We start from the raw sequence: 27,566 nt of genomic DNA, 5'->3' as shown, positions 1-27,566 counted from the left end.
TTTACGTATAAGTTCCTTGCAGGACTTGTGGACAATTCATTTGCTTAGCATAACACCGGAAGGGACGCAACAAAAACACGCACAACAATTAGAATGTCGCCAATCTCATACGCAAACGTTTGCTGTGCGGTGATCACCGTAATGATCGTGCTTCCTGCATCATGAACGGTAGGTTCCTTAAGTCGATCCTCGTTATTTTCAATGGTAATCGCTTCCTTTGCTCTTCTCTCACACAATCCCTATGCAAAGGCTTCACTCACAGACGGAGTGTAAAAAAAGTTTAAATTGATTCTAGATTCATGTTTTTCCCTTCTGAACTACTTTCTTCAACCTGTCCGGAACTTGGAATAGAGCAGCAAAACAAAACATACCTGTTGTTTTTATGTTCTCTGCCGTTTCCGATCTTTTCCTTTCAAATCTTCTGACGGTAGGATAACCGTAACCGGACACATCCATCGTTTGTGTTTATGCGGATATGTTTTGTGGGTATGTGAAACCAATGGGCCTTCGGGCATCCTGTGGAGCGTATGAATGGAAAGGACATTATTCCTGGTTGGGAATGTGTTGGAAAGCGTCAAAACTGGGCATGGTTTTGTTTACACAATTTCCACCAAAGCTGTTGTATTATTTCTTTTCTTGGGGTCTTGATTGTTCCGGATGTTCCCAGGATTGTTAACCCCTTTCGGTTGCGCTTAATTAGGTGTGAAAAGGACTTCTTCGTTTAATTAAACCAAGCAATCCGTTTTAGCCGAAAGTATGGCGTACGATACGATGCGGGTTTACGAGATCAATCTTTTTGAGAAAGTCGTTCAACCGTAATTTTTATTTCTCTTACTCTTGCTCTACTGTTTAGTCTTGATAAGTAAAAATAAAGAACAAATATCAACACGAATCTTGAAATCCTTATCGAAGTCATGAGCTCTAAAAAAGGACTTCTTCACTATTGTGTCGCGCATTGAAGTCACTGTACTACGACAGGCTTTACCTCAGGGCAATGCAACGATGATATTTGTCAGCAAAAATTGTTAATGATTACTCCCAAGTCATTTCTTAGCAAGTGTTAAGCTTGATGGATCCAACGTTCATAACGTAATTTAACTCAAATGAAGTCAGATATTGAAAATAACCATAAATAACATATTAGAATTCTATGAGAGTTCGCATGCTTTGATTTTTTCCCATTGCGCCAGTAACGTTCACTTTGAAGCTGTCAATAATGTTTACACCTCACGGGTTCACTACTCCAGATTTGTTATCGTTTCGTGAGTTTTTTAAAAATTATTTTATCATTGTACACCACGATAAAGTTCATTTGTTGTAATCTTTGATTATATACTATTTTTTCAATCATGTTTTAACAATAAAAATGCTCTCAAATGTCATGCGCGTGAACGCTGTCTGGATGCGTCATTGAAGCACAGCTGTCAGGGACAAATTACGTAGTTATTTCATTACATTGTGTTGTGTTGTAGTCTCCGTGTGTAAAAAATATATTACAGTAGCCAATAACTTATCTGTGATAGCTAAATTATTTAGTTCTACTGGACTAGATAGAACATCTGACTCGAAAGGGTTTGAAAATCGCCTCAAACACATTACCACCAATCGAAACAATCAAAGTGAAAGGCACCATGGAACCCCAGCCGAGCGTAGCTGAACAGCCGTCGAAGATATTCATCAACCCAAAGTTTGCTAAAGCGCACATAAATCCGATGTTCCTAGCCTCCAACGGCACGTTGAGGCGGCCAGAAGTAAAGCAAGACGAAACAACCCACCACAGCAGCAGCATACACCTGAATCCTGCCTTCCTGGACAAGTTACGGATTCAACAGGTATCACCACCAACAATAGTAACAACAGCACCTTCTGCCATTTCACAACCCATCGTGGTGCAAAAAGCCTTGATGGCAAAAGGAAAAGTTCCCGCTACTGTTGCTTCCAACAAACCCGCATTTACGGGGACAGTTAATCCGATCATAACGAATACTAGAAGAAAACTGGTTCGAGCAACCACAACTGCTAGCGAGTCACAGCGTACTGTAGTGGCAAAACCGATAGGAAGCGCCGCACTACCAGTTAGCAACAGTCACCAGCTTGCTCCTCTGATAAGGATCGGGAAGAATAAACTTATTCGAAGCGCTACCCCAATTACGGAAAATGTTAAACCCAGAGTTCTAACAATAGCCAATACGTTGCCAGAGCGGAAAAGCCTTCGAATCGATCGAAGGGTAGCAACAACATCAAGGTCCTCAATGCAAAAGCTGACGTTCGTGAAGCAATATGCCTTATCGAGGATAAATGGTATAACGCCCAAGAAGGTGGTCATCACCGATCCCAAGTTGTTAAAACTGTATGTAACATGTTAAGCGAATGTTAAATATTCCTTTATGGGTCTCTCATGAAATGTTTACTCTTTATTTCAGGAAACGTAATCCGATGGTAAAAAGCGACGAAAAGTCTAGACCGGGAAAGAGCTCCATTGCATATGCTTCGAAAAACAAGCAGCTTGTGCTGGTCAACATAAACGGAGTACTTTATCGTTCTTCTACAAATAAGCTACAAAAGTCCGTTGCACGATCTCCACCAGCGTTAGATCATTCTCCGGTCAAACCTGCACGTAAAACCAAAGAACGCTATTTGATTATAAGAGGAATGCGCTTCGCCTTGGATCGTAACGGTATGAAGTTGCGTTCCGTGGGTAATGGCACGGTGAACACCGCGGCCGCCTCTAGAATCACTACGGAACCACGATTGAACCGTATCGATATCGGAGGACTAACGTACAAAGCGCGCAAGGATGGAATCTTTATCCGGACGGACAATCACAAAACGCGAAACCATCTGAGCGTCGCCAAACAGCGCAGCATACAGGTGCTAGCTAGTAAGCTGAGAAAATGTAATGAACCGTGCCATATCTATCGTCGACTGGGGAAGTGTTTGGCGCATCAGCGTGGCAAATGTCCGAAAGTGCATGATCCGAAGCACGTGAGCATCTGCCAGAAGTTCCTGCGCGGAGAATGCATTCTCGATGGGTGCTTTCTCTCACACGATGTGTCGCTGGAGAAGATGCCCGTGTGTACGTTTTTCCTCGAAGGACGCTGTACGCGTGATGTGTGTCCTTATCTGCACAAGAAAGTGAGCGAAAAGGAGCGCATTTGTGATGCATTTTTGAATGGATTTTGTTCTCTGGCCGATAAGGTAACAAGGCTTACAATAGTTCATTCCCGGCGACGGTTTAATTCCCTTTTTTCATTACTTACACGCGCTGTTGCTGACTTTACGGTTCCTAGTGTCCAAATCGCCACGTATTTCAATGTCCGGAGTTTGAGCAGAACGGCAAATGCGACCGGATTCGATGCCCTTATCCGCATGGGAAGAAGGAAGTAAAAAGTGCAAAATCTGACAGCCCATCGCCATCGACTGCTGTGCGAAAGCCAGAAAGGCAAGAACAACCTAAACCCAAACAGACACCACCGACAATGACGTCGCCTATTCGGTACTACAAGGACGACGGACAATCGATGACGATAAACCGCGACCAAACGGGTGAGTTTAGTGCAAGTGAGCGTAATCAGTTGAAACGTATGCTTGGTGAAGTGGAAAAAATGAAACAACGATACAAAGAGGACATCAATACGCCACCGACAGAACGCACTGTGGACAATGATGGCCAAATTGTAAGTATAGAAAGCAACCCTACATCTGACGGTGATTGTTCCGAAGCGAGTAAAACGCTGTCGGAACCAACACCTGACGATGCCAAGAACGATAATGAGACCGAGGAAGATACGAGACCAGCGGTGTTTCGTCGTAAAGCTCTCGGTACGCTGCCAGCATTTATTCCAATCTGAGTGTCGTGTTGCCTGAAGTTGTTTCAAAGCATATGCAAGTTTTTTTGTTTTAAGTAAATAAATATTAAACAATAAAGAAAAAAGTTTTAAGATGAATAAAATAAAGAAATAATATAAAACTGGTTAGAGCATATGTGGTGTACATATGTTTGTTCGTTCCCGAAATCGTAAAAATGTGTAATTATAAATTAAAAGAACTGGTATTTTTCAAAAGATTGTCGAACAGCGTTGTTCTCGTTAATGGTCACCTTCATGTTTAGATGTTGTGTTGCCACTTTCCGATACGCACTGTATCTGTCAACGTAATAAACATTCGCCGGTGAGCAGTGTGTTGTCGTTCGCAGAAGGGAAGAAATATGATGTAATATAGACAAAAATCGAGTATTTCAATCCTAATTTCGTTTCCTTCTGCCCGTAATCATGTCACTGACGTTGTTGCGAACGCTGTGCCGTCAGCAGCAGCACGTGTTACAACTGTGGCAGCCCGTTTCGTTCGCCGGAACCAGCCCGATACGGAGTGCAATACGATTTCAGAGCACCACTGGTGGAGATAGCCCAAACCAGGACAGGTAATGCGGAACACCATCGTGTTTGTACAATCAATTAGCGGGGGTTGAGTTTAAGCTTGTGATTCAACCTTTTTCTGTTTTTTTCCCTCACAGTAACGACAAACAGTCCACCAAAGAGCGGCTGGCGATCAAATACAGTCGCGAAAATGTGAAGCGAAACGTGCAGGGATACGTCTTTTCACGGTTTTTCGACTACGTGAAAAACTATGACAAAGTGATCGAGAAGAAATTCCCGTCGGCGGTTCACGTTTACCGGGTGTTTCTGGTGGGGGTGCGGGATTTCTTCAATGACATGAAGAAGCTAGTCAAAATCACGAAAATCGTCTATTCACACGATAATGACCTGCGGTGCCTGACTCGAAAGGAGATCGAGCTGTACTACCAGATGCCACGAGACATGAAGAAGGTTGCGCCGGTGTTGCTTATATCGGCGCTACCGTTTGCGAATTATGTGATATTTCCTCTAGCGTAAGTACTGTTTTACCGCACCTTTCAGTATCGGTATTGATAAATTGTTCTCTGCCTTTTCTCAGATATATGTACCCTCGAACATTGCTGACATCTCACTTCTGGTCAGTGCAACAGAAGGTGGATTTTGCTCAGATAGATCTTCGCAATCGGCTTCTCTACAATCGGCGCGTCTTTCGCTGTATGCAGTCGAAGCTGGACGCACTAAAAAAGTCCAACGATCCGGCGTACGAGAAGTTTAGCTATATTTTGGGTTTGCTGGGCAGCGGTCTACATCCGACGTCTGAAGAAATACTGGACGTGAGCGAGGTATTTCAACGACCGCCATTCAATCTGAACAGTTTATCATCTTCACATTTGGTAAGTTCATTTGGTTGCTGTATGAGTTTTAACAATTCAATTAAATGGCTGTCTGATGATGTTTTAGAAATATCTCTGCCGATTACACGACATTCATGCCGGGCTGCTGAGGCGGTTTCGATTAAGCGAACGGGCTTACGTTGTACACCACATGGATATGGCTATCAAGCGTGAGGGAGGCGTTCACAATATGCCAATCGAATCCCTTAAGCACGCTTGCTACATCCGGGGACTCAATGCGAACAATTTGAGCGCCGAAAGCATGATCGACTGGTTACAGGAATGGGTGAAAGTGTCGCTGGTTGTGGATGAGGATAGCATCAGTATGCTACTACATCTGCCTATATTGCTAACGTATAACCACACGAACAACTGGATTCTGATACACTGATTCACTGGTGCCAAGCGAGAACCGTTTTACGTGCTTTATTGTAAATGGAAGCAAATGAACAATCACAGCAACAGAAAAACAACGCGTATCAGTAAAAGACAGCAAGTCCACTATTCCGGTAGCTAGGTGGTCGGCTAAAAAGTATCCCTTTTCAAGTGCTCGGAAAACAAATGTACAATTTCCATTTCTCGTTTTACTATAAAAAGATCCAAGTTCAGTGCGACAAGAAGTTCTATTGATACAACTACCTGGTGAATTGTTATTCTTTTAATTTATAGTTTGTTGATCAACTTGGAGTATGGTTGTTATTTGTTTCATGACTTCTCTAATTATAGTTATATTCTCTTTCCTATTTAACATTTAACAATTCTACCACTTTGTAGCACATGGTGAAATATACCCACAGTAAAAGGGGATTTCAGATGCTTGCTTTGTAATATTCCGAACGATTGCAAAATTACGCACCCTTTACATATGGAGCGCGAACACTGTTCCCAATACGTTCATATGTACACGGGCGTAAACAGAGAGACTTGACGTAGTGTGGAAAAATGCTGCACGTTGCGTAGCGAGAGAAGAGCATGCTTTGATTTGTGCAGATAAACTACTCTTGCTTTGCGAGGGAAAGATTTCAAAATCCCCTAGTGAGCGGGATCAGAAAACGTTTTTCTCGGTTTAAGCTTCATTTAAAGTATTAGTAGCGATAAAGGGAAAATAAACAACAGAAGAAAAAATTTATCAATTCGAGTATAAAAACAAAATTCAAAATTAAAATATGGATAGTTAACAAATCGTACAATAACATAATATTTCTTGTTCTTAGCATCCTACGGTACATGTTGCTGTCATTTTTCCGTAGTAAATTGATGCATACGTTCACTCTCATATTACCACGCTTGTGCTCTCTTGCGCTCTGTGTGCTGTTCTGGTCCTTTAGTTTCTTCTCGAGAGAGCGATGCGTCGTTTGTCCTAGCCATCGTGTGCGTCTCCCATGGAACAAAAGTTCGCAATCGCATCCCCTGTTGTGCAGCAATCGCGGCCCTAGGAAGCGCAACTGTTCCCGAATTTGAAAGGGAGAGAAGTAGAGAGAGAGAGGAATAGATCCAGCATACTGTGTTGTCTCAATTGTATCCTTGCGAAACTTCCTTTTGCGTTCAGCATGTTTAGGGACGCACGACAGAGCCCTAGTACTCGCGCTCAAGAGTCGCATTCGAGTGTTCGTCCCGTACGGTCGCCCTTTTGGTGAAAGGTTGTGCGCGTCCGGAACTCGCCACACGGTGTACGTTGTTCGCAGCAACATCAGCAGCAGCAGCAGCAGCAGTAGTATCAGTAGTGTCAGTATTCAGTAGCCAGCTGGGAATGGGATTAAAATCAGTGATGAAACTTGCTTCCTTACATAGAACGTTATCATTGGCTATTGAACGCCAAATTGCCTCCCAACACGCTTGGGATGTATCAAATGTGAAATGATAATTGTATTTTTAATTTCATTTCTGAGACCCACATTCTGCTCACAGTTTTTTGTTGTCTAATCCACCTTTGCTTTTTCTTTTTTGTTTGTTATTGCCATCAACATCAAAGAACAAAGTACAGTGCCAGAACAGGGGTTCGAGATTGATGCTGTGTGTTTGGGGGTGGTGTTTTTTTGCTTTTCCCACCTTGTAAAGCATAGTAAGGAGCGCGCGCGATTTCTCTCGTTTATTAGCTCGCCTACTGTGCCTTCCTGTCATCCATCTTTTGCGGACACGCTCTTTTACAATTTCGCTCTCTTTTATCATCCTTTTTTTTGTTCTTATTGGGGCGCTTACATTCGGTGCGGTTTTTTTGCCATTTGAGCAATGTGTACGCTATGCGAAATACGATACGTGGAGAATATCGTACTAGTGACGGTTTGAAGAGAAATATTTTGCATCTTCTTCTATCTACTTACCTTTTTTAGGCAAGGTGTACTAAATTGTATTTGCACATTTAACATCCAGAGATTCGATCCTTTTTTTTCTAATCACGCTGCGATAGTTAAAACATGTCAAACCATTCAATCTTCCTATTTACTCACGAAGAAGCAAGCTGTTGATGGGGGAAAGTGTTGCTGTGCACGCGACCTATCGGTTCGGTTTTGTCAAAACATAGCACACCAACACCACTACCAACCCGTCCGTTTTCGACCAACTTTTGTGAAACACGTGCGGGAAGGCGATGGAGACGCCTGGTGGTTTGTATTTTACGAGCAAAATCCGGAAAAACGCGTCCCACCGCCCTTTGCTCGTTGTTGGTGCTTTGTTCCTCGCTCGGACGAACACGCAACGTATAATTTCGAAAGGTTCCTTTTCCAATGCAACCAGTGTGTGCACGAGGTCGCCAAAGGAAGAAGGGATGTAAAAATAGTAGTGTACCATTCACTGGGGTACCAGCACAACAGCACCCAAATAAGCGTGTATTGTGTCGTGTTTGTGGCTATCCTCCGTCCCACAACCCATTTCATCCCTTTAACAACAACCACGAAACGAGGAATGACCGGCGGAAGAGTGAATAATAGAATTATTGTGCGGAAACTAATTTAAATTGACCGGTCATGGCAGCTTCCGGTTGGTTTGGGGGGTGCACGTGTATGGAAAAGGTGTAGAAAATAATAGTTTTCAAGAGGGCAAACGTTTGGAGAAACACCGAGGGGTGTGTTGCGGGGCGTCCGCACGGAGAAGTTGTTTTTTTGGGGAGGTTATATTTGAAATTCGTCCAATTTTTGTGTGGAAAATCGTGGGAAAGGAGAAAACTTTTGCCACCCAGACCGACCGGCTTGATGGGAAATTAATTCAATAAAACGGCATCATTCGTTGTGCGACGAGTTGGTGCTTGGGAACGGATAAATTGGGGACTCAGTAGCTATCGTGAGCGCATCCCCCAACTGAGGGTTGAATTGAATTTAATTCGAATCGGTGCTAGAGACCGAATGTACCCCGGATGCGTTACCTTTTTTGTTGTCCTTTTTCCCGTTTTTGTAGGATAATGTATACATCCAAGGATTTTCGCGCGTGGATGGTTTAAAAAAGCCCCCAGAATTATAGATGAAATAATGCGCAAGCACGGTTGCTTCCAAACCGTTCGATTTCCCAGTCGAAGCTTACCTTGGAAAAGCTTTGCCAGCCCACCATGACCGGTGTGGACCGCATGCAGTGTGCAATTTACGTGTAATGCACATCTGGGTGGGCCGGTGGATTGGTTTCCGGGATGGTAGAGGGGTTGGTTGACTGGTTGGTTCCATTTTAGATTTTAATTAGACTCCGATCGATCGCGTTGGTTAGGCTTTGGTAGATGGGGGCTTTTTGGGAGTGAAAGTGGGGGATGGGAATAATGGTTCCACGGCCAGTAGCCAGGCGAAAATGGGCGTATTTCCGAAGGCCACCCATCGGGAAGAGTAGATTATAGACTAACCATATACGAAAAAATAAGATTCCCTGCCCTGGACGGCATGATGGCGAACGCTTTCCGATGCCCGGAGTCTAGTGACTTTGTATCGTTACTATAATGCGTTTCCACTTCACAAGTGGTTGTGTGTGTTTGAGTGCATATGAAAAATAACAGTTATTGCCAATAGGTTAATCTGTTTGAAAGGTTATTTTATTTTAGTTTTAAAGTAGAAACAAACATTCATACAAACCACAAACAGATGACACCGTACTAATGTGCTTGTGGTAGTGTAACAGAGAGATATAATGGGAATGGCAATAGTGGAGGAATAAAAGAGCGAGCACAATTCCGAGCGAGAGCAACCGAGGTAAACAAGCAGGCGCAACAGCTTACTATATTTGATTTCCTGCCAGGTTTTCTGCAGCTTGAGCTGCTCCTGGTCTCCTGGAGGTCGGGCCTATGTAAATAGCCGGGCAAATAGGCAGGGCGCAAAACACGCGCTCACACTGCACCGTGGTGAAACCGAGTCAAGGCCGTGTGGAAGGTATTTATTTATTTTCGACGTTTACTGGAAATGCATCCCAGGTTGCATGTGCGTACCTTTTTTTTGTACTGCCCGATGATTCTGTCTCATGTGTCGTTTTAGTTTCCGTTCCGAATCATTGTCCCCGTTTTCCATCCAGTTGCCTAAGGGGATGTTTCGGCACATCAGAAGCAACTTTCCCGTTTCCCGCAAAGGATGAACCGGGTTTGCGTAATTATTATTTTCCCTCACATCAAATGTAGGGGAAGCAAGTTCTAGATGTATAATAATTTTCATTTTTATAATGACTCAAACACGGGCAAATATGTAAATATTTCCTTTAATATATTATAAATCTGCGAAAAGTTAGTTAAAACATGCTTTATAAAATTATAATCCTTTGAAAAATAGCATTGCATAATTGATGAGCATTTGTCTGATGAAATAAATTAATTTCAAAGAAGAACTACGCTAAAAGGCGTACGTTTTCAATTTTGGGAAACTCATGGAAACTCATTTTTCAAATTAAAATCCCCTTTTTCCTCCCCGAAAAGGAGCAGCTCGGATCAGTTTTCATTAACAGTGCTTGAACTTGAACTTGGCATTCGCCCCCCGAAAGCGATAATAAATCCGAAGCTGAGAGACAGAAGGAACAACAACGCCACTACATCCGTGGCAGTAAGGTGGGCCCACTTCAAACACTGCTGATCATTTGATGAGTTCCAGAACGCTGTGCGCAAATGATTTGCTGCTTGCAATGCCACTTCATTAGCATATGCTGCCGACCGGAGATTAATTAGAGTGTCCCGTTAGTCCGTTTCCGGTTTCGTTCGTGGCTGCAGCAGCAAATTGATTGCAACTCCGCACCTAGAGGGCACCGACACCCTCTATCCCCTTGTCGGAGGGTAAGAAGCGTACGGAGAGATAAAATCGGTCGTTTGGTTGTGTGGTGTGGCAATTAACGAATACCAAAACCACGGGCGGGTTCCGCGGACGGTGATATTGAAGTAGAAATTAATAACCAAAAACATTTTGCGCACACAGCACTTTTTCGGACTGTGGCCGCTGGTTGGAAGATTGTTAATAAACGTAGATCGCAGTCGTGAGGGGGAAGCTGTGAAGAAGCCAGACGGGCGAGGATAATTAAAACTAACTCGATTGTATAAACCGAGCGGAAAGAGAATGAGGTTTTTGAGAGATAAATTATTTCGCGAGGAGAAAATGAACAAAAAAGCGTCTGCCTAATGGAGGCGCATGGTCGTTCGTTTGAGCTGTTGTTTTGTTTTCATTTGCTGCGATCGGTAAAGTGCGTGCCGTTTTACGACGTTTGGGGATTATGTTTTAATGTTTTTCTACGTTTGATATAATATACTCTTTTTCTTCGCTATTTTACGTAAGTTTATTCGATTTTAATTGATTTCTCCATCAGCAGTAATCACCGATAAATTCCGTTGCATTTTCCAGCAGCATTTTTTTCAGTATAATAATTTAAATTGCACGGAAATGGTATTCAGAAAGGTACCATTCCCGAGCTCGCTGTACAGGTGACATGCTTCGTTCCCCAACTTGAGGGCCATACTCATTTGAATACTATAATGAACAGACCAACCACTTGCAATTCCTTTTTTTATTTCGATCGTTTGAGAGAAAATTGAATTGTGCAAAATAAGAAAAAATCACACTACCAATTCGAACACGGGCTGTAAACAGATGCGGAGGGAACACTGTAGAGAAGTGTGGTACAAGTGATAATTTGTTTTACTGAGTGCGAGTGGAAATTTAACGGAAGGTCATGAAGTTTATGGGAATATTTTTCATCTTTTCCCTCTCATTTTGGGTGGCCTGAATTATTTTTTCTTCTCAACTGCAATTTTGGGTTTGATTATTTTCATTCCTTTAACCTCGTTCGAAAAGGGTGCTGGAAAAATGGTTTAAAAAACACATACACACACATTGCTAACATTGATTTTCTTTTTTCGCTTTCTTTTTTACAGAGTGTACAAACAACAGCAACAAAAAACGATGAACCTTATCATCGGCAAGCTGTGAAGAAAGGTTGAGCAGAACATACGGAACCGTGTTGTGTGTAGGTACACGTACACAATCGCACAAAAAACGAACGGCGGATAAATATAGTCAACTTTTCGGTTCAATTTTTGCTTCAGCGCACTGTTTGTGGAAAATACAAATCGAATCGTTTCGGGGGAAAAAAGCAAATCACATAACTCCGTGCACTCCGTTCAATCCGCTTCAGCATCAAGCGATGAAGCGACAAACGGCAACCCGTACGGATTGCGTCGCCGTCTTTGGTCGGCAGCGCACGAAATGAGTCGGAAATCGGAAAAATCCCCCCTTACTGTCCTTCCCCAGTACCTCGGGCCCCTTCCGGTAGCTGGTCGATAGGTGGAGGCATTTTCCATTCCCGTTCCAATGTTGTGCTTCTCCGTTCCGTCGCCGGCAGAGGATGGTGAGACATAAATAGATTGCCGTTCGTGTTTAACCATCATCTCGACCGTTTCGGGGGGACAGTGGGCCTAGTCTGGGGTGAAAACCTCACCCGACAGCAGCAGCCAAAGCAGAACGCTGGCCAACAGCCAGCAAATATCGCGCCAAATGGACGAAATAGTTGCTGTCCATATAGTCAAGTGTGTCGTGATGCAAGGGTCGTGTGTTGGTAGGACACAGAAAGAAAGATAAGTAGAAGAAAAATCAATCACACGTGAGATCACACCCGTAGATTAGGAAGAGCAGCTGAGTGTGTATTTAAAATGAAACACCCGTCGTGAGTAGTGTGAATCAAGCAAGTGTTCGTGTTTGAGCGGTAATCATTTGTGCAACCCATACGGAAGCCTCATACGGGGCTTGCATTTCAAGTTCAAGGTGAAAACAAGTGAAAAGCAAGGATAGAAGAAACCGTGGTACAGTTATAAGTGAAAGAGCGTGCGTGTGTGAGTGTTCCATCCCGCCGCACGATGGCCGTGAATGTACTGGACGAGGATCACTTCGCGATCAGCGCGATCGTGACGGTTGTGATGCAGATCATCTTCTTCCTGATTGCCGCCATCTTTCAGCTCGACAAGCTGACCGATTTTGCCGGCGGCGTTAACTTCATCATCATTGCCTTACTGACGTTCTTTCTCGGACAGATCGATCGTGCGCTGAAGGTGAGTGTTATTGGTATAATACTGGGGTGATAAAAATTAGGATAATTCATAAAAGAAAATTACGAACTAATTATACATTTATAGTCGAGCCATCTGAAAAATTTCTGCGATACTGCAAAACTCAGATCTCAGCAATTTTTGCTGATTGTTTTTAGTTGTACACGAAAGTCGTTAGTATTTTGTCTGTATTTGCAAGACGAAATTCAATTATAAGTACAGTTGGCAACACCTCGTTAACATTACAAGCTAAACGGTTCTCCAAGCTAAAGTTTTCCAAAAATTTTGGGGTAGAAATTGGAAAAAAGATTGTTTGAAAGACGCTTTTGTTTAGTAGGTCAAGTAGCATCTGCAAGGGGACAACTTTATTCGTTGAGCTTTATCTTCCATGCACTGCCAGATATTGCTAAGACTTGTAACTTCAAGAAAATTGCCAAAGGTTTTAATTATCGTTTTCAAACCTCCTGCTGTTAGAACATCTCCCTCAAAAGTGCTCGGGTTCGGGTATTGAAAATTGATGTTTCTCATTCACTGTTAACACTGTAAGGATGCTTTTAAGTACGTCCGTTTTCCAGCAAGGTTTCGCGCAAACATTAAACTACACGGTTTCGGAAGTTTCCCGCTATAAAGCACCCGAATGCATCGTACGAAATTCATGTGAGTTTGTCTTCCGTCTCTCTGCGTAACTTCCTGGCGTAAAACTTTATCAGAACTGCACCCTATACCAAAATTGCAGCGAAGAAAGCTTACGTAGATTGCATTCAGCTGCTTGAATAATGCTGAGCAGAAATGATTCTCCTCGTACATCAAGTCAAATAAAAGTTTCACAAGCAAGCTCTCCTTTTGAAATGTCAAATAACAACCTTTACAAACTGTAATGCACATGCACATATGGCATCAATTTGCAATTCCACCGACTTCAGAAGTTCCCAGCAGTTGCTCGACGTAGTAAAAAACACAATTTGCCCAGAGTGCACCACAGTACCGGTAGCAATAGCATAAAAATCAATATTACGACCACACAGTCACGCCCTCCCCCATTGATGCCATTGATGCCAAATGGTGCCTGATTGGAGGTGGGAAGCATCATACACCGCCGGCAAGCTGGGTATTTGGGAGCCAATTTCGTTGTCAACTGCATACGATGCATTTTATGAAGCGTGTCACCATAACGCGGTTAGGTAGCGTTTATCGCGCGGTGTATCGCAAAGCATGTGTCGTGTTGGGTGCAGTTTATGATTAGTTTATCTGTACGTTTGCGGTACGCGATGCAACAGGCGGCGCGTGTCGCGTGGTTTATGATATTTCCGGTGCACAGGAAGGAAGCGTTAGCGATTGTAATGGGTCGCTGAAACGTTTTAATAATAGATGGTTTTAGTTTATCATTGGATGGTTATGGATATTTTTTATGATTTTATAAATTTGAAATGGACAAGGCCTTATCTCTTAGAAGGGAGTAAATTATAATCTAAATTTACGAATTTTTTTTTCTATACATCATATAAAATAAATATTGAGATATACGGCCTGGCCGTTCTTCCGTTAAATAAAAAAATAAATAAAATAAATATTGCGATAGTTATCATATTTAGTTGATCAAGAATTTTCGGCATATAGCATCTTTCCTCACCTCATAGACTACATTGATGCTCCATTTTAAACCAAAACAAATATATAAATTTAATTCCCCGCCATTAAATCTACTCTCGGTCTCGCATTACCTCGTAAAATAAGTTCACCTGCGAATAAATTGTGACTGTGGCAGCACACTGTCTGTACTTCTGTCGCTTCACACACACATCCTCACAAAGCAGTTGAAGCATAATGTGCCGAGCAAAAAACTTCTATTATACCTATCCTACCTTTTTTCTCATTATTTCTGGGATGGAAACCGTTTGAAGTTGCTGCACCCCAAGATCTGCAACAATTCACTGGTCACATACACACACAAACAGCGTAAGATTCACACCAAACAACAAAGCCAAAAATCATTTCCATTTCGTACTGCAGCAGCACAAGGTAATGAATTTTCTCACCATTCTCCGGCGAATGGCGAATGCACAGATAAATAATGCAAAAGCCGAACGTACCCGGGCACGGAGCAACGGACAATGGAAGCCTTTATTTGCACCGAAGGCGTAGCTGTGGCCAAGGTGTGGTTAAATTTGAGGCACTACCAGAGCAACGTGGATGGTGCAACAAAAGAATAGTGAAGGAATGGATAAAAGGGAAACAAATTACGGTTTTGGCATAATTTCTCTTCTGCGTAGCCAGCCTCTTCTGAGACAAATGTTTTGCAACGTTGTTTCTTTCAACCGATTCTAAGAGCATTTTAAATGACTAAATTTGCTAGGCGTATTGCATAACTTATGGCGTCTTGCTTTGCGGGTTGCATAATGCGGGGCGCATTGATCGATAAAAGGATTTGCAATAACACAATTTGCATAACAAAATTGCCTTATTAAGTTATTACAAATAGTTTGAGATCTCGTTTGTTGTGCAACTGGACAAGAGTTCCACGCGGATTGTGGTTAAATATTGAGCTCACAACAAGGCTAGATGGTGCCTATGCTGTTCTTGTATGCAAACCAAGCATCAAGGTTAGTTACCAACAGTGCGGGAGTCTGCAAACTACTGGCCACTGGCAGATTAGGTCGAAAACAACTCTCCATCCGAAAGAAGAAGCCCAAATGGAATGAAGACAAATTTGGGTAGCATAAATCGCCACTAGATCCAATTTACATTGTCACGATGTCCTTTCAGGCGCGTGCTCCTATCCAGTATCAGTGGTAGAGTTAAGCATTTTTCAGTGGTGTCCGTGGTGTATTCGTAAAACTCCTTTTATTCTGGCAGATGGTGCGACCAGAAGCGAGATAAGAATGGGACTCCACTGTTTGTGCTTGGCCACACGGTGTTGGTTGCTGCAACTCTGCGGAGTACGGATACGCCTGCACACACATGTGTCCTTCTGCTTGCCATTTGACCTCGTACTGCGTCGTCGTTTCATGTACCACGGCCGACGAAGATAGCAAACCCTGCGAACAGAGTGAGGTGGCAAACAACCCTCCCATCAAAACAAGCGAGCGTCAAGGGGTAAAAGGAAGCGGTTCGCCTTGAATGAAACCGCAGCGCGAAACGCTTCTTGATTTTCGCTCACTCGGAATCACCGACCAAATAAAAGCGTCTGAATAATTCATGAGATTAGGCAAAAAAATTGAATACACCAGCGGGTCTAGCGCTGCCAAACACGGCCACAGTGCGAAGGGACACAAACTGGGGAAAGTGTACTAAAAATGGTGAAAAGTTTGTGCGATTGTGTGAAACGTGAAGCTCCCACGGTTTCATCCGTTCCGGTATTTTTTTTTTTTGGGAGGTTGGGTTCCGGTTGCTCAGGAAACTATTTATCCACTGTGTATCTTTCTTTTTTCCTCTGGGGCGTGTAGGCTTGTTGCCGTGAAAATGTTGGCAATACGACGCACTATTCCCGCACCGAGAAGCTCCCAGCAACGACAGTAACAAAAAGAGCCCCACCCAAGAGGGGGCGACTTTAGGGGGAGGTGGTCGGTGAAAGATACCGATTTGGGTCAAACGCCCAAAACTCCCTCGGAAATGTGTGTATGAGGCCCGAACGAACCGTTTAGCTTTAGGTTTTCGGGGGTTGCTTTTTATTGTTCTCGTGCCCGCGCAAAGACGAACACTTCCGGCTTGTTGTTTGGTGATGTCTTTTTGGCGTCTTTGAGGCGGGAATAAAAAGGGGGACCGGATTATTATTTTTTTTTTTGGGAGTCGAAGTGGGAGATTATTTCAGGGAAGGAAGAAGACCATTTCAATTGAAGCTTACTTAGGATAGTTTTGGGGTTGTCTTTTCGCTTTCACTCCTACCGAGCTTCTTCAGGGTTGATTAAAAAGCTGGAATGGTTTCATTAACAATAAGCGAGCATTAAATGTGCACTTAGAAAATATGGCGTTTGGTTTATTACAAAACATAATCAAATCCGCTTTTTATTGGATTTTATAACTTTATCTTCTCTTTTTTAATCCAATCTTGTTATCTTAAATGTTTAAAACTACATGCAGCAGTGCAGGACTTTGTGAGGATAGGGAACCATCTAACAGCAATAGCCATGTCATTGTACTGGTAGTTTGTAACTAAATTAAAAACAGGTGTTTGTGTAGTTTCTAGCTGCGCCTTTCGCCATCGATGCACAAGGCTCGGCTGTTCCGTAGCTAAATCTCATCTCCACACTTCACCGTACGAGCTTTGCCGATGCTCTCGAAAGCGTCCTTGGAAAATGTTGCACATCCGGCTACCCAACCTCGCTTTGCTAGCTTTTCTCGTAACTCGCCCGTCAAACCCACACGGCGAAAAGTATTTAATGCCCCCAATGGTATGGGTCACGACGCCCGGACGGACTACGTTCGAGTGGCCCAACGAGTGGAAACTGTGCATCGTTCCACAACTTACCTTCCACGTTCGGAGAAACGCCAGCTCAACGGGTAAGGAAAAACGGGCGTTAAATGAAATTTGTGTTTCGGCGTGCGAAGGTTTTGGGGAGGAAAGAGTACGCCCGAGAACTTCTCCCCGTTTGTAAAGGGGTGGCATTGTGCGAGAGGGAGTTCAAATCGCACAACAACGCCATGGCCGATATGGCTTTAAAATCTCCAAAACTGAAGCACACCATTTTTCTCACCGTTTTCCATGCCCGTGTGCCCGGCAGCTGTGCGAATCATCTGCAATGCAGTCAAAAACCATCTGGGAGGAGGAATCAGCCCCCAAAGGAACGGTTTATTTTCGGAACGTATGCTCGTATGACGGTGGGCGGCTTGCAGGGAAAGTTTGCCGGGTGGCCGCACCGCGGCTGGAAGGCTGACGAGCAGATCCTTTTAAATCGATAAAGTTCGAAGCAAGTAAACGGTGGTGTACTCAATCCATTGCCGGTTCTGGGTAGCGGGATGGGCAAAAGCGTGCCCGAAGCGTTACTTAATACCAATGAGTGTAATGATGTTCGAGGAAAAAGTGTGCGCGGCGATACGTTTTGAGGATTTATGTTGACGTCTCAGTAAAACGTGTAGCGTATTGTATCTGCAACAGAATGAGCTCGGCTATGCTTTGTTTCTTTGGTAGCGGTTTTTAATTAAAATTTAGACATCTTTTTTGTAGCCAAAGCCTGATTTTGCGTATCGCAGATGCAAGCGTAATGAAAAACAATTTTAGATAGAGTTTGAAATTTAATAAAAATACATACTTTGCAGATTTTTATCTTTGCCAGTAATCAGCCCTAAAGTATGCAATTCGCATTGCAAAATTTCCATAGCAACGGAGGTACATCCTTGAAATGCCGCTTTGGAAACTTAGAGTGAGATTCATAACTTAGATAGAGTTTCTCCATAAGAGATCGCTTCCCTCTCATGCCCGGCAGTTATTTACAAACTTAAATTATTACCGCCTCTTCTTCAGCTCTTCACCTCCACCTAACGAACAAACGATCTCGAAAAGCTTTCAAAACAATGTGGGTGAAAGTTTCCCGCCTCAATTCGTACCGAACTCATTTGCACAACAGTTTCAAGAATTTCACCAATCACATTTACGTCTCCGTTCGTGCGACTCGTCAAATCCATTCCATTAATGGTTTCGGTTCGATTCGGTGCTATACAAAGGCTCATCAATTGTCATCGAGAGGAAGTATTTGATGTCGGGTACGATCGTGGTTTCACAGTGGTGAGACGATGCTAGATAGGGCGATGTCTTCCTAGTTCCCATTATCCCAAGCAAAGAAGCATAAGGAAAGTCTAAAAATAAATGAATTGTCAATATTCGTTCCCTGTCAACCCGCGGGGGTCGTAAACACTTGGAAGTATTGGGAAGTCGTTTACACAAGACTCCTTTCCACCTACTTCTTCTTTTTTATGTGCGTGTATGTGTGTGTGTGTGTTCACTTTCAGTTTTCGGAACTCGGCATGCAATCGGCATTTGGTGTGGAATGTCATTAGGAAAATGCTTTCGTCACGTCGTCACATCGGTACGTGTTCTTGGGAAATTGGGAAATAGATCTAGCGGATTGTTGAAATGAGGCGACATTTCGGGTGGCCGGTAGGGAAACACATTGCAAGCGACTAGTTGGAAAAGCACGCGCACTATTTAAACGTCCGATGAAAGGTGATTAGAGTGATAAAGATGTGTTAAAATTCGCTTCTTAGACCGACTCTACCAGAGGTACAAGGAAACGAGAAAAGTTATGCAGATAAGTTATATATCGTTATTTCTATAGTACTGTATCAAAAAATAATGAACAGTATGACAAACATTTGATATTCATGCCCAAAAAAAAACGATTAAAGTATGAAATTCCTTTTGAAACTTCAAACAAGATATTTTACCCACAATTTACCCCCTTGGGTTTGGAGTCTCAGTGGGCACGGTCTTTCAAGACATTGAAAATTCATGTCTAGCGACATTTTCTCGTGATCGGTCCTGTCCCAAGCTAATTCAGATAAACATAACTTCAAACGTAATCATATACACGAATTCATTGTGCAGAATATTCATGGCCTGTATGACTTTAGAACCCTTTCAAACAGCCAAAGCGAAAGAGACAGATTTTCAATCAGCTACAAACGAAAAAGTCAGCATCAAAAGTTATTTTCCCAGGGGAAATTCCGAAATAGCAAAGAACATTAACGATTTTCACATTTTCGAATTGAGACATTTCTCATTGAGCGACTACCCACTCCACAGCCACTTCTATGGAGGGTCCTTTAAACTGACACCAAAAAAGAAATATGTGTGTATGGGCTGCTATTATTACTACCACCAACACCGACCACATCCAATCCCTCGCACACTACCGAATTGGCGCAGAGTGCCTAGAACTGAGTACACGAAACCGGTGGCGGTGATGGCGACCGGTGGCCTTGTTTCGTGAGACTTCCGTATCGATATGTCAGTCACGTTCGCGTTCTACACGGTCGGCGTGTGAAACGCGATGGAAATGGTAAACTCTGTTGCATGAGAAGCCGGAATAGGACAGAACAGGTCGGTTTCCACGTCCGGTACGAAAGGTGTTTCAATGGGGGCGGCATGTAGTAGGTGTACGCTGGTGAAGTGTTCCGAGCTTCGTCGACGTCTTTAGCGACCGTCCGTAATGTACGAGTGGAAAGCTTCGGAGATGAAGCGCACTGCACAGCGGAAAGATGTTGTAACAGTAATAGTTGAGTTGTGCCTTGTAATGCATCGTAAGAAAATTGCTATAAATATTAGAACCATTCGATATAGATTGATTTTGCGCCTTCGTGCTTCCACACTTACCTCAGCAGATGCAGCAAGCAATTCTCAATTCTCAACAAAAACGCTCTCTCTCTCTAGGTACGTAGATGAAGGAAAGGACGGTAAATAACAACGGTCAAATTATCGTAATGGACCGTTTGCTTCGATTTGCTTTTGTTTGTGTACGATACGAAGAATCATGATCGTAGGGAACGATATAGCACACCTTTCTTACATGATTACCTCACTTTCGTCACAAATAAGTGTATCATTGCGAATTTTAGAACGCTAATCACGGTAATTGCATACATTTAGGCGCTTTTTATATATTTGAATTTGAGAGCAATTACGCGCCGTAAGTTATGCAATATGCCACCATTTGGTTGGAACCATTTTGTACCATAAAAACACACACAATGCATCAGTAAAATATAGTTAAGAATAATAAAAAGAAACTCCACAATCCATTGTCATAAAATTCTTCATTTAGTCCTTGGAATGTAAAAGCTTTCAAGGATTCCGGCGCTAATGCAACGGAAGTCACCTTTTCGGGGCCATTCAAAATCGTCATAAAAAACTTAAGTTCCACTGCTGGAATGTGAACACTTTCAGCAGTGTTCATATTGCTTGTCCACCGGACGAGGACACCATTTGACTTGACAGTGACCCCGACAAAACTCATCGTCATAGGGCGGGCGTATAAATTGCAGCACATCCTGTAAATAAACTACACATAAACATTCACCCTGGCGAGCTCTGGTATGATGCTAGACGCCTAGACATCACCAGCAAAACAAAAGTCCACTAGTTCGCTGCTTAAAAGCGCTCTAGCACCTCACCCACACCAGGACACCACGGTTTATGAAGGTTGGTTCCCGTGTACCACTTGGCATAGCACTTTTATGCTGACCCCAATACACTACACACACTCACGCTAGCGCCTGTTCTCACTTGTTCTCGCTGTAAAGGAATAATATAAGAAAAGGAAAGAAATACTTATCCTGGTGAAGTGTTTCTTCGGCATCCTCTTCTTATTGCTGTGTCTCGTCTTTCGGATTCACGGAAGTAGGCGGCAAACATGCTACACACGGGGTTTATTGCAATGTCAACGACGAACTGTCGACCGATTCGCGTTCAGCTACCATTAATGGAAACGTCCTGGCCATCCACCGAAAGTAGACTTGAAATGGGCAGTCAAGGAATGTGCCTGTACCCGTGCAAAATGAAATGAACGAAAGTCAAAGGAATGCTTCACGAATATAAGACTATTCACGGACTTTTTTTACCTCTCGTCGTCTTCGTGGATCATCGCAAACGGAAGGAACCAGCCATAACTGCTACTCGACACTGAAACGTCAGTTCCGTGCACACGGTTCAATTCCCCCCCCCCCTGTTCCGGCTCCATTGCAATGCGCTAACTATTCATTCTCTGACCTTCCTTTGCAACGTCTGACTGTCTCGTATCACTCGTCAAGCACTCGTTGGTGATCCAACCGCCCCAATGCAGTACAACAATGGTACAATGGTTGCTTTCGAACAGCAAGCTCGTGATATCCTTGAGAACGATTTTGGGTGGTGCTTTTGGGGAGAAACCGACGACCCTCGGAAGAGGGCAATACTACATGTTTGGGAAAGGTTTTAAGGGATTGTGTTCAAGTAGCTGCTCGTACCGCTGGCTCATCATCAATCATGCTGCAACCACGGGGCAGCACAGTGTGGTCGTGCTTGGGTATGTTATGAAGGCCCTGAAAGTCGGGTTTCTTCCATCCGAAAATCTCGTTGGGATTAGGGCCAGCCGATGGAATGATGCTAGCAAAACGTCTGTAACAGCATGGATACACTGGCACTAGTTTACTGTTCTTTTATTTTGTGGATTTCCTCCTCGGTGCTTTCCATCCTGCTGCCTCTACTAGCACCCTTTTGTAGCAGAACTCTTTCTTGTTGCCTGCTCACTTCAAAAGCTCCGGTTCAATTTTCGTGTGTGTTTCGAGAGTGCGACCGAACTCGAAGAAGGCACCCCGCAAAACCGGTCCTCGGTATAAATAAAACACAACACCCATGGTCAGACCACACGTCTGCCAAGTTTCGTGTGATGATAAATTGTGTGCCACACTTTGTAGTTTTCTGCAAGCTCACGGGCAGATCCATCCAGCCACGTGTGGACGCAACACTCGCGATGTTCATTTGTGCATGAATGCGTTCTTACAGCGTGAGTGTTCGTGTCTGTGAAGGTGCGAAGGTGTTTGGGTGGGTAGTTAACGATACTACACCGCAGCAGTAGCAGAAGAGGATGAGTTAGGAATTTTATTGGATTACCCAAGGACACCGAGGTTTCCATTGCGGAATGCCGGCCTGGTGCTGGGTATGAAATTTGTTGTTTGTTAATATGAGCAAAATCTCCACTCGTAAGGGTTATTCTCCAAAAAGGGCTTTCGTTTACACACATTCACCATCAGTTTGTTTCGCTTTTATTTTTTGTCCGCCTCACCAGTAGCAGCAAAAGGAACTCTTATCGTTATTGTTTGATAGTTTGTTAGTGCAGTGGCGCTGTCGGTGGACGAAGGTGCCGTAGCTTAGGTAGCATGGTAGTGTGTAGTTATGAAATTTTGGCTTCCTTCAATCCCATAATCTGACGTAAGTCTGCGTGGTTTTGGTGGTTACACTAGCTGGATGAAGGTTTGTGGCAGAGTGTTGCTGGGACAGCCGGGGTTTCTGTACTTCCCAATATTGTTTGCCGCTGAGATGTGGGTAGAGCAGTCCTTTATCTACACTGCAGGTAAAAGGTAAATAACACTGACGCTTGCTTACGCTCTCTCGTGTCCATACTCATGAGTGTGCTCTGGTCGGGCAGGAACGTAACGACCTTCCTGATGCTACGTACGTCAAGAAAGGACGCTTTCGTGTGCCTACCCAGTATGATAAACAAGCAGCTAAACGGATCCTTTTTGAACCGTAATAAGATAGCTTAAGTTACCTTCTTTCGTCCTACATCGTTAGTATATAGTGACCTCATAATTGAATAAATGTTTTCAATATACCATTCATACCGACTGACACCTGCTCCTCGGAAGTGTCGGAAGTATTTGCACAATATGTATAAACAAATAAATTGTTTAATTAAAGGTGAAAGCTTTACATTAACCTTTGGCAGATAGCTGATACTACTGATACGGGAAGGAAAGACTAGAATCTTTAGGCAGCTTTAGGACAGTGAGGTGTAATCGAGGAACATAAGCTGTTAAAATAGTTCTGAAAGACAACCAAATTAGATAAAATACCAAAATTGATACTTTTGCTTTACGAATTGCATAAATTTAGGCGTTTGCGTTACAGGCTTTGTTAGATCGATTGAATTTCATTGGAGCAATGATTATGTTTCTTATGACAAAACGCCCCAATAAATGCGGTTGCTATCAAACTTATCACTCGTTAGCACATTTCTTTACACAAAAAAGGACAATCAATCCTTTCTTGATGGTACGTTTCAAAACAACATTTGCAATATGGCATGCGCGATGGTAGAAGTACGGTTGATAGTTTAAATTAAATTTACACTTTATCGCACGGTACCATTCCGTCCATGCTTACCATTGACTACCGACATTTCAAGCTTTCGAACCCCGATTCGGCATGAAATTTGCATTTGTCTATCATTTTATAATGAAGCAAACTTCGTTGCTTATTCGTACAGCGGCGGCTCAACTCGACAACTTTCGACGGCTGGCGCAAACGGAAATGGTGTTGCATTCAAATTCTGATTAGCGTTCCAGCAAACCATTTCCCAACGGGACGGGGTACGATACGCGAGAAATTCAGGAAAGTCCTGAAAGGCACCTCCCACAACCCGGTCCAGCCCAGACACTGATTCCGGCGCAACAGATGAGACAAACAGACAGCGCCAAACAGTGGGGACGATGTGCTCCGCATACAATCAGACAACTTCCCGGCTGTCTGAAGAAAACAGAAATCCACCCAGTTCGTGTCAATAGAAAGTTTTCGCGGGGTTGGCCATGTCCCGTGAGGGCCAGATGAGGGCAAGTATCACTCACGTCCGTGTCTCGTGTTTCCAGCCGGGAAACTATCGCTTCACAGCACAGCAAGAAGATAACAGTGCCCGGAGGACACCGCACAGGTGCTTTGAATCGTTTGTTTGTTTGATGAACGACTCAGCAGGTCCCAGGTCTGGGTTCACGACACGCCAGCAAGGGTCGCCGTCTGCTTCGTGTGTTCATTTTTGGAGGAAATAATAGCCCCTCCGGCTTCTTAGCGTGTTCCCGAAAAACAACTTCAAAACAAACTCCTTCCGGTGGCCAGGTACCGTTTCGTGTTCGTTGAATGATTGCCATGAAAATAGAGGACATTTGTGGGCGAAAGGTGTGGCAGTGGATGTGAATCGTTGCCCACTAATCAGGGCATTGTAGGAATGGTTTTGAGCATTTGTGTTCCCACTAGCTCAAGCAGCAGGCAGCGAATAATCAAATCTGGTTGCTTTTTTGTCGGATTGAACCCAGAGTCCTTTCGGGGCACCTTCATGCTTGGTAAAAGCGTTCTCCTGGCCCGAGTGGCCCTTCGGTCACGTACACGAACGATCGGACGAAGTGCATGCGATGCTTGTAAAGGTTCAATTTATCTTGCGCCAACGTTTGGTGACCTGTTACAGCTGGTTGGGTTTCCGCCTTCCGCTTTGTGTGACAATTCCTAACTTCCGGCTTTTAGCCGCTTCGGTTCACCGGATTAGTGATCGACTTTTGAATGGATTAATTAAGTCAACTCACGTACGAGTGAAACGAGCGTTGGGAGGGAACCGTTCGATGCAGAATTTCAATCAGCAACTAAAGCACTGAATAAGCTAAGCTAGATTCAATGCTATCTTTATTACCATCAGAGTAAATTTTTTATCAATAGGGTCGCGCCACCATAATGGAATTACACCATTGAAAAAGAGAAGCAATTTTAAAAATTGCTAATTAATTCATTATGATTAAATATTGAAACCATTTTTGCCGAGCGAAAGCACACCCTCAATCCATGTAATAGGGTAGAAAAAGGGCTGGAAATATTAGGTTTATTTAATTAGCTTTCGTGAATAATTAATTGTCATGGACACGGTTACCCTTTACGTCTGGTGGTTGCATACATGTAGGCGTCTGTTAATGCGATGCCATTTGTATGAAATAACAATTTGCTACCGGTTATCGATATGTTTTCATCCGACTATCGAACTTTCCGTATTATGCTGAAGAAATAAAGGGAAATATAAATGCATAATGACCTATTTTTACACATTTGAACAATGTTAACAGAATCCATCTCTGATTTGAGATGACAAAATATACTAAGCAAAGAAACACCACAACGTACAAGCGAAGAGAACTTACCTACCACTCGTAAATTTCTGTCGACTAGACAAGAGCTTAGAAAACCTGTGCAACAAACAAAAGAAGTTCCGGTGTGAATACTCTAACAAGTGCTTGCCCCAGAACCGGACAGTTGAGAATAAGTTTCCTATTGTTTGGTAAGCATCACACCGGTGTCTGTCGGTTCTTTTTGAGCTCACGATTAAGCTTCTGCTTGTGTGTGTGTTGGATCGGAGCAGATGATCTAAGAATCTCACAACCATGAGCAGAAAATGAAAACTAGTTTCATGGAAAAAGTTTTCCAAATTAAAGTTTCGTGTCCGCAGCCGGAAAACAGCGAAGCAAAAGCAAGTGCTCAGCAACCTCGGGTATAGTACTGTTGACTAATGCACTTACCAGCGAGAGAAAAATTGGCTCAAGTGTTCCATTGCTTGTTGAATGCGGGTTGGTTTGAGATGTAGAAATGAAAGAGATAGCTCAAAGAGGAACAAAATAATCGTGCGATATTGTGAATTGCATGAAAACTTTGCTCGAAAACAATTCTCATCGATCATCACCTCTTATCTGTTGGATCGAAACGAAGTTAGGTTGTGATTTCAATTATATCTCGAACTCAAATGTAAATAATACGCCTAATTGTAGGCAAATTGCATGGCAATATCACTTAATTAAATCATTACTTTTCCTCAATGGTGCATAACAATTGTTTGTAATATTAGAACAATTTAAAAGAGTCTCTAATATGCTTACATCCACGTAATGGGATCGATTCAGCGCAATGCTTTTGGTTTTTTCAAGCATAATGCAATCAATTCGAAGAATTATCGCAGTTGTTTGTCACGTGTGTTGTCGGAAGCCATTGCGAAAGATGAATGCATCATGGACAGAGGGAATCGTTTTAAATTGAATTTAAGACATCCTCATACCCTTTCCTTTGACTTGTTATTTATTCCGGCAATCCCTGGTACGTGTTTTTCCACTCTCGCACATAAACATTTCCAAGGAGACTCTGCACAAGTGCTAGACTAATATTTTACCATCGATTACCATAAATGTGTACTAAAGCTTTTTGCTGTCCTGTGTATACATGCACAAAAAAACCATTCAATAGAAAATGCAGGACAGGATAGCGATTTTTTCCTGATACTCGAGAATAGTGTCGGAAGCTTCGTTATCTCAGCTTGGCCGGTAACCGTACTTCGTGGATCACAAGTCGTAAAATATTCTATCGATTGGTTTCGGATTTTATCAACCACCGTCACACGGTACGGTTATGAGCCATTTTTATTCATTTTCTTCCCGCTTAGATCTAGCTTGTCTGATAAGCCATGCCCGAAAATGATGACTTTATCAAACACAGTATCGGTCGGATGTTTTACCGAGCGGAGCTTTAGCGAGGTCGATTTAGTGCTGATATTTCCGAAACGGAAGGAAATTACTAATGGGACACATTAGACCATTCCGCCTTGTGCGGTGGATTGAGAAAAATCTTTTCCTCTATCCGTTCCTGTTGGTGTGCATGTCAGGGGAAGTGATTCATTCCAGATTCTTTTACTCCCTCCATTAACTTTGGCGACTGCAGCGTGTCCAGTTCATTAAATGTTTGCATCCAGCGGCGAAGCAAAATCCCCTACAACCATTCACATTCTTTGCCGAATCGCCATCTTCCATTGGTGTGTTGCTAATGCTTCTCGAATGTCCTGTTTTGCTTCTTTCCGTTTCTTACTTTGTAGCCCTACGACAGCCGGCAGCTGATGGTGACGGTGTTCGTGTGCCTCTGGGGAGCCAGGCTATCCGGCTATCTGCTCTATCGGATCGTGAAAATCGGACGCGACAAGCAGTTCGAGGACAATCGGCGCAATGTGATCCGGTTCGCCGTCTTCTGGACGTTCCAGGTGAGTCCCTTGCCGCCCACTAGCTTCAATGTTTTATCTTACCATTCGACCCTGTCCGAGGCGGTACAATGTATCGGTACGAGGATGCTGCTGCCGTGCACAGGGGGGTTTCATCGGGTCGAGAACCAATGAAGCGTTTTATGTGACATTCATTGTGTCGATAAGAGCCAGACACAGAAGGTTTCCATTCGCGTGGACTGTGAAGCAATTTGTAAATAGCAGCACCGTTTTCGCATTAACTTCGAAAAAGAAGCAAATGAAATCTCAAATGTACATTTCAATGCCTGGGATGTGTCAAAAGTCAAAGATTACGGAAGCTTTT

The 27,566-nt window shown here is 43.3% G+C and overlaps 3 protein-coding genes across 3 annotated transcripts in view; all 3 read left to right on the top strand.

Annotated features, from left to right (window-relative positions):
* Positions 1-1,477: 1,477 nt before the first annotated feature.
* On the top strand, positions 1,478-3,968 carry LOC128302201 (zinc finger CCCH domain-containing protein 3). Its single transcript, XM_053038960.1, has 3 exons — positions 1,478-2,350; positions 2,424-3,198; positions 3,291-3,968. Exons 1-3 carry the CDS (start codon positions 1,632-1,634, stop codon positions 3,849-3,851), a joined length of 2,055 nt encoding a protein of 684 aa, XP_052894920.1. The 5' UTR covers positions 1,478-1,631; the 3' UTR covers positions 3,852-3,968.
* Positions 3,969-4,183: 215 nt separating this feature from the next.
* LOC128303452 (LETM1 domain-containing protein 1) lies at positions 4,184-6,035 on the top strand. Its single transcript, XM_053040405.1, has 4 exons — positions 4,184-4,420; positions 4,514-4,888; positions 4,954-5,248; positions 5,316-6,035. The coding sequence occupies exons 1-4, from the start codon at positions 4,272-4,274 to the stop codon at positions 5,637-5,639; spliced, it is 1,143 nt and encodes a 380-aa protein (XP_052896365.1). The 5' UTR covers positions 4,184-4,271; the 3' UTR covers positions 5,640-6,035.
* Positions 6,036-12,539: 6,504 nt separating this feature from the next.
* LOC128304166 (uncharacterized) overlaps positions 12,540-27,566 on the top strand; it is a 32,165-nt gene continuing 17,138 nt past the window's right edge. Inside the window, exons 1-2 of the mRNA XM_053041319.1 lie at positions 12,540-12,731; positions 27,083-27,244. Coding sequence (XP_052897279.1) covers positions 12,540-12,731; positions 27,083-27,244 — 354 coding nt within the window. The remainder of the gene's footprint in view (positions 12,732-27,082; positions 27,245-27,566) is intronic.

Source organism: Anopheles moucheti, chromosome 3, assembly GCF_943734755.1.
Source record: "Anopheles moucheti chromosome 3, idAnoMoucSN_F20_07, whole genome shotgun sequence".
Taxonomy (NCBI): domain Eukaryota; kingdom Metazoa; phylum Arthropoda; class Insecta; order Diptera; family Culicidae; genus Anopheles; species Anopheles moucheti.
The sequence above is the reverse complement of the archived record's forward strand: the minus strand, read 5'-3'. Positions and strand labels throughout refer to the sequence as shown.

Excerpts from the sequence above, each read along its gene's own strand:
- LOC128302201 (XM_053038960.1), top strand. The coding sequence starts at position 1,632 with ATGGAACCCCAGCCGAGCGTAGCTGAACAGCCGTCGAAGATATTCATC. Across the intron at positions 2,351-2,423 it reads GATCCCAAGTTGTTAAAACT|GAAACGTAATCCGATGGTAA; the intron begins GTATGTAACATG and ends TCTTTATTTCAG. Across the intron at positions 3,199-3,290 it reads TTTGTTCTCTGGCCGATAAG|TGTCCAAATCGCCACGTATT; the intron begins GTAACAAGGCTT and ends TACGGTTCCTAG.
- LOC128303452 (XM_053040405.1), top strand. The coding sequence starts at position 4,272 with ATGTCACTGACGTTGTTGCGAACGCTGTGCCGTCAGCAGCAGCACGTG. Across the intron at positions 4,421-4,513 it reads GATAGCCCAAACCAGGACAG|TAACGACAAACAGTCCACCA; the intron begins GTAATGCGGAAC and ends TTTCCCTCACAG. Across the intron at positions 4,889-4,953 it reads TATGTGATATTTCCTCTAGC|ATATATGTACCCTCGAACAT; the intron begins GTAAGTACTGTT and ends GCCTTTTCTCAG.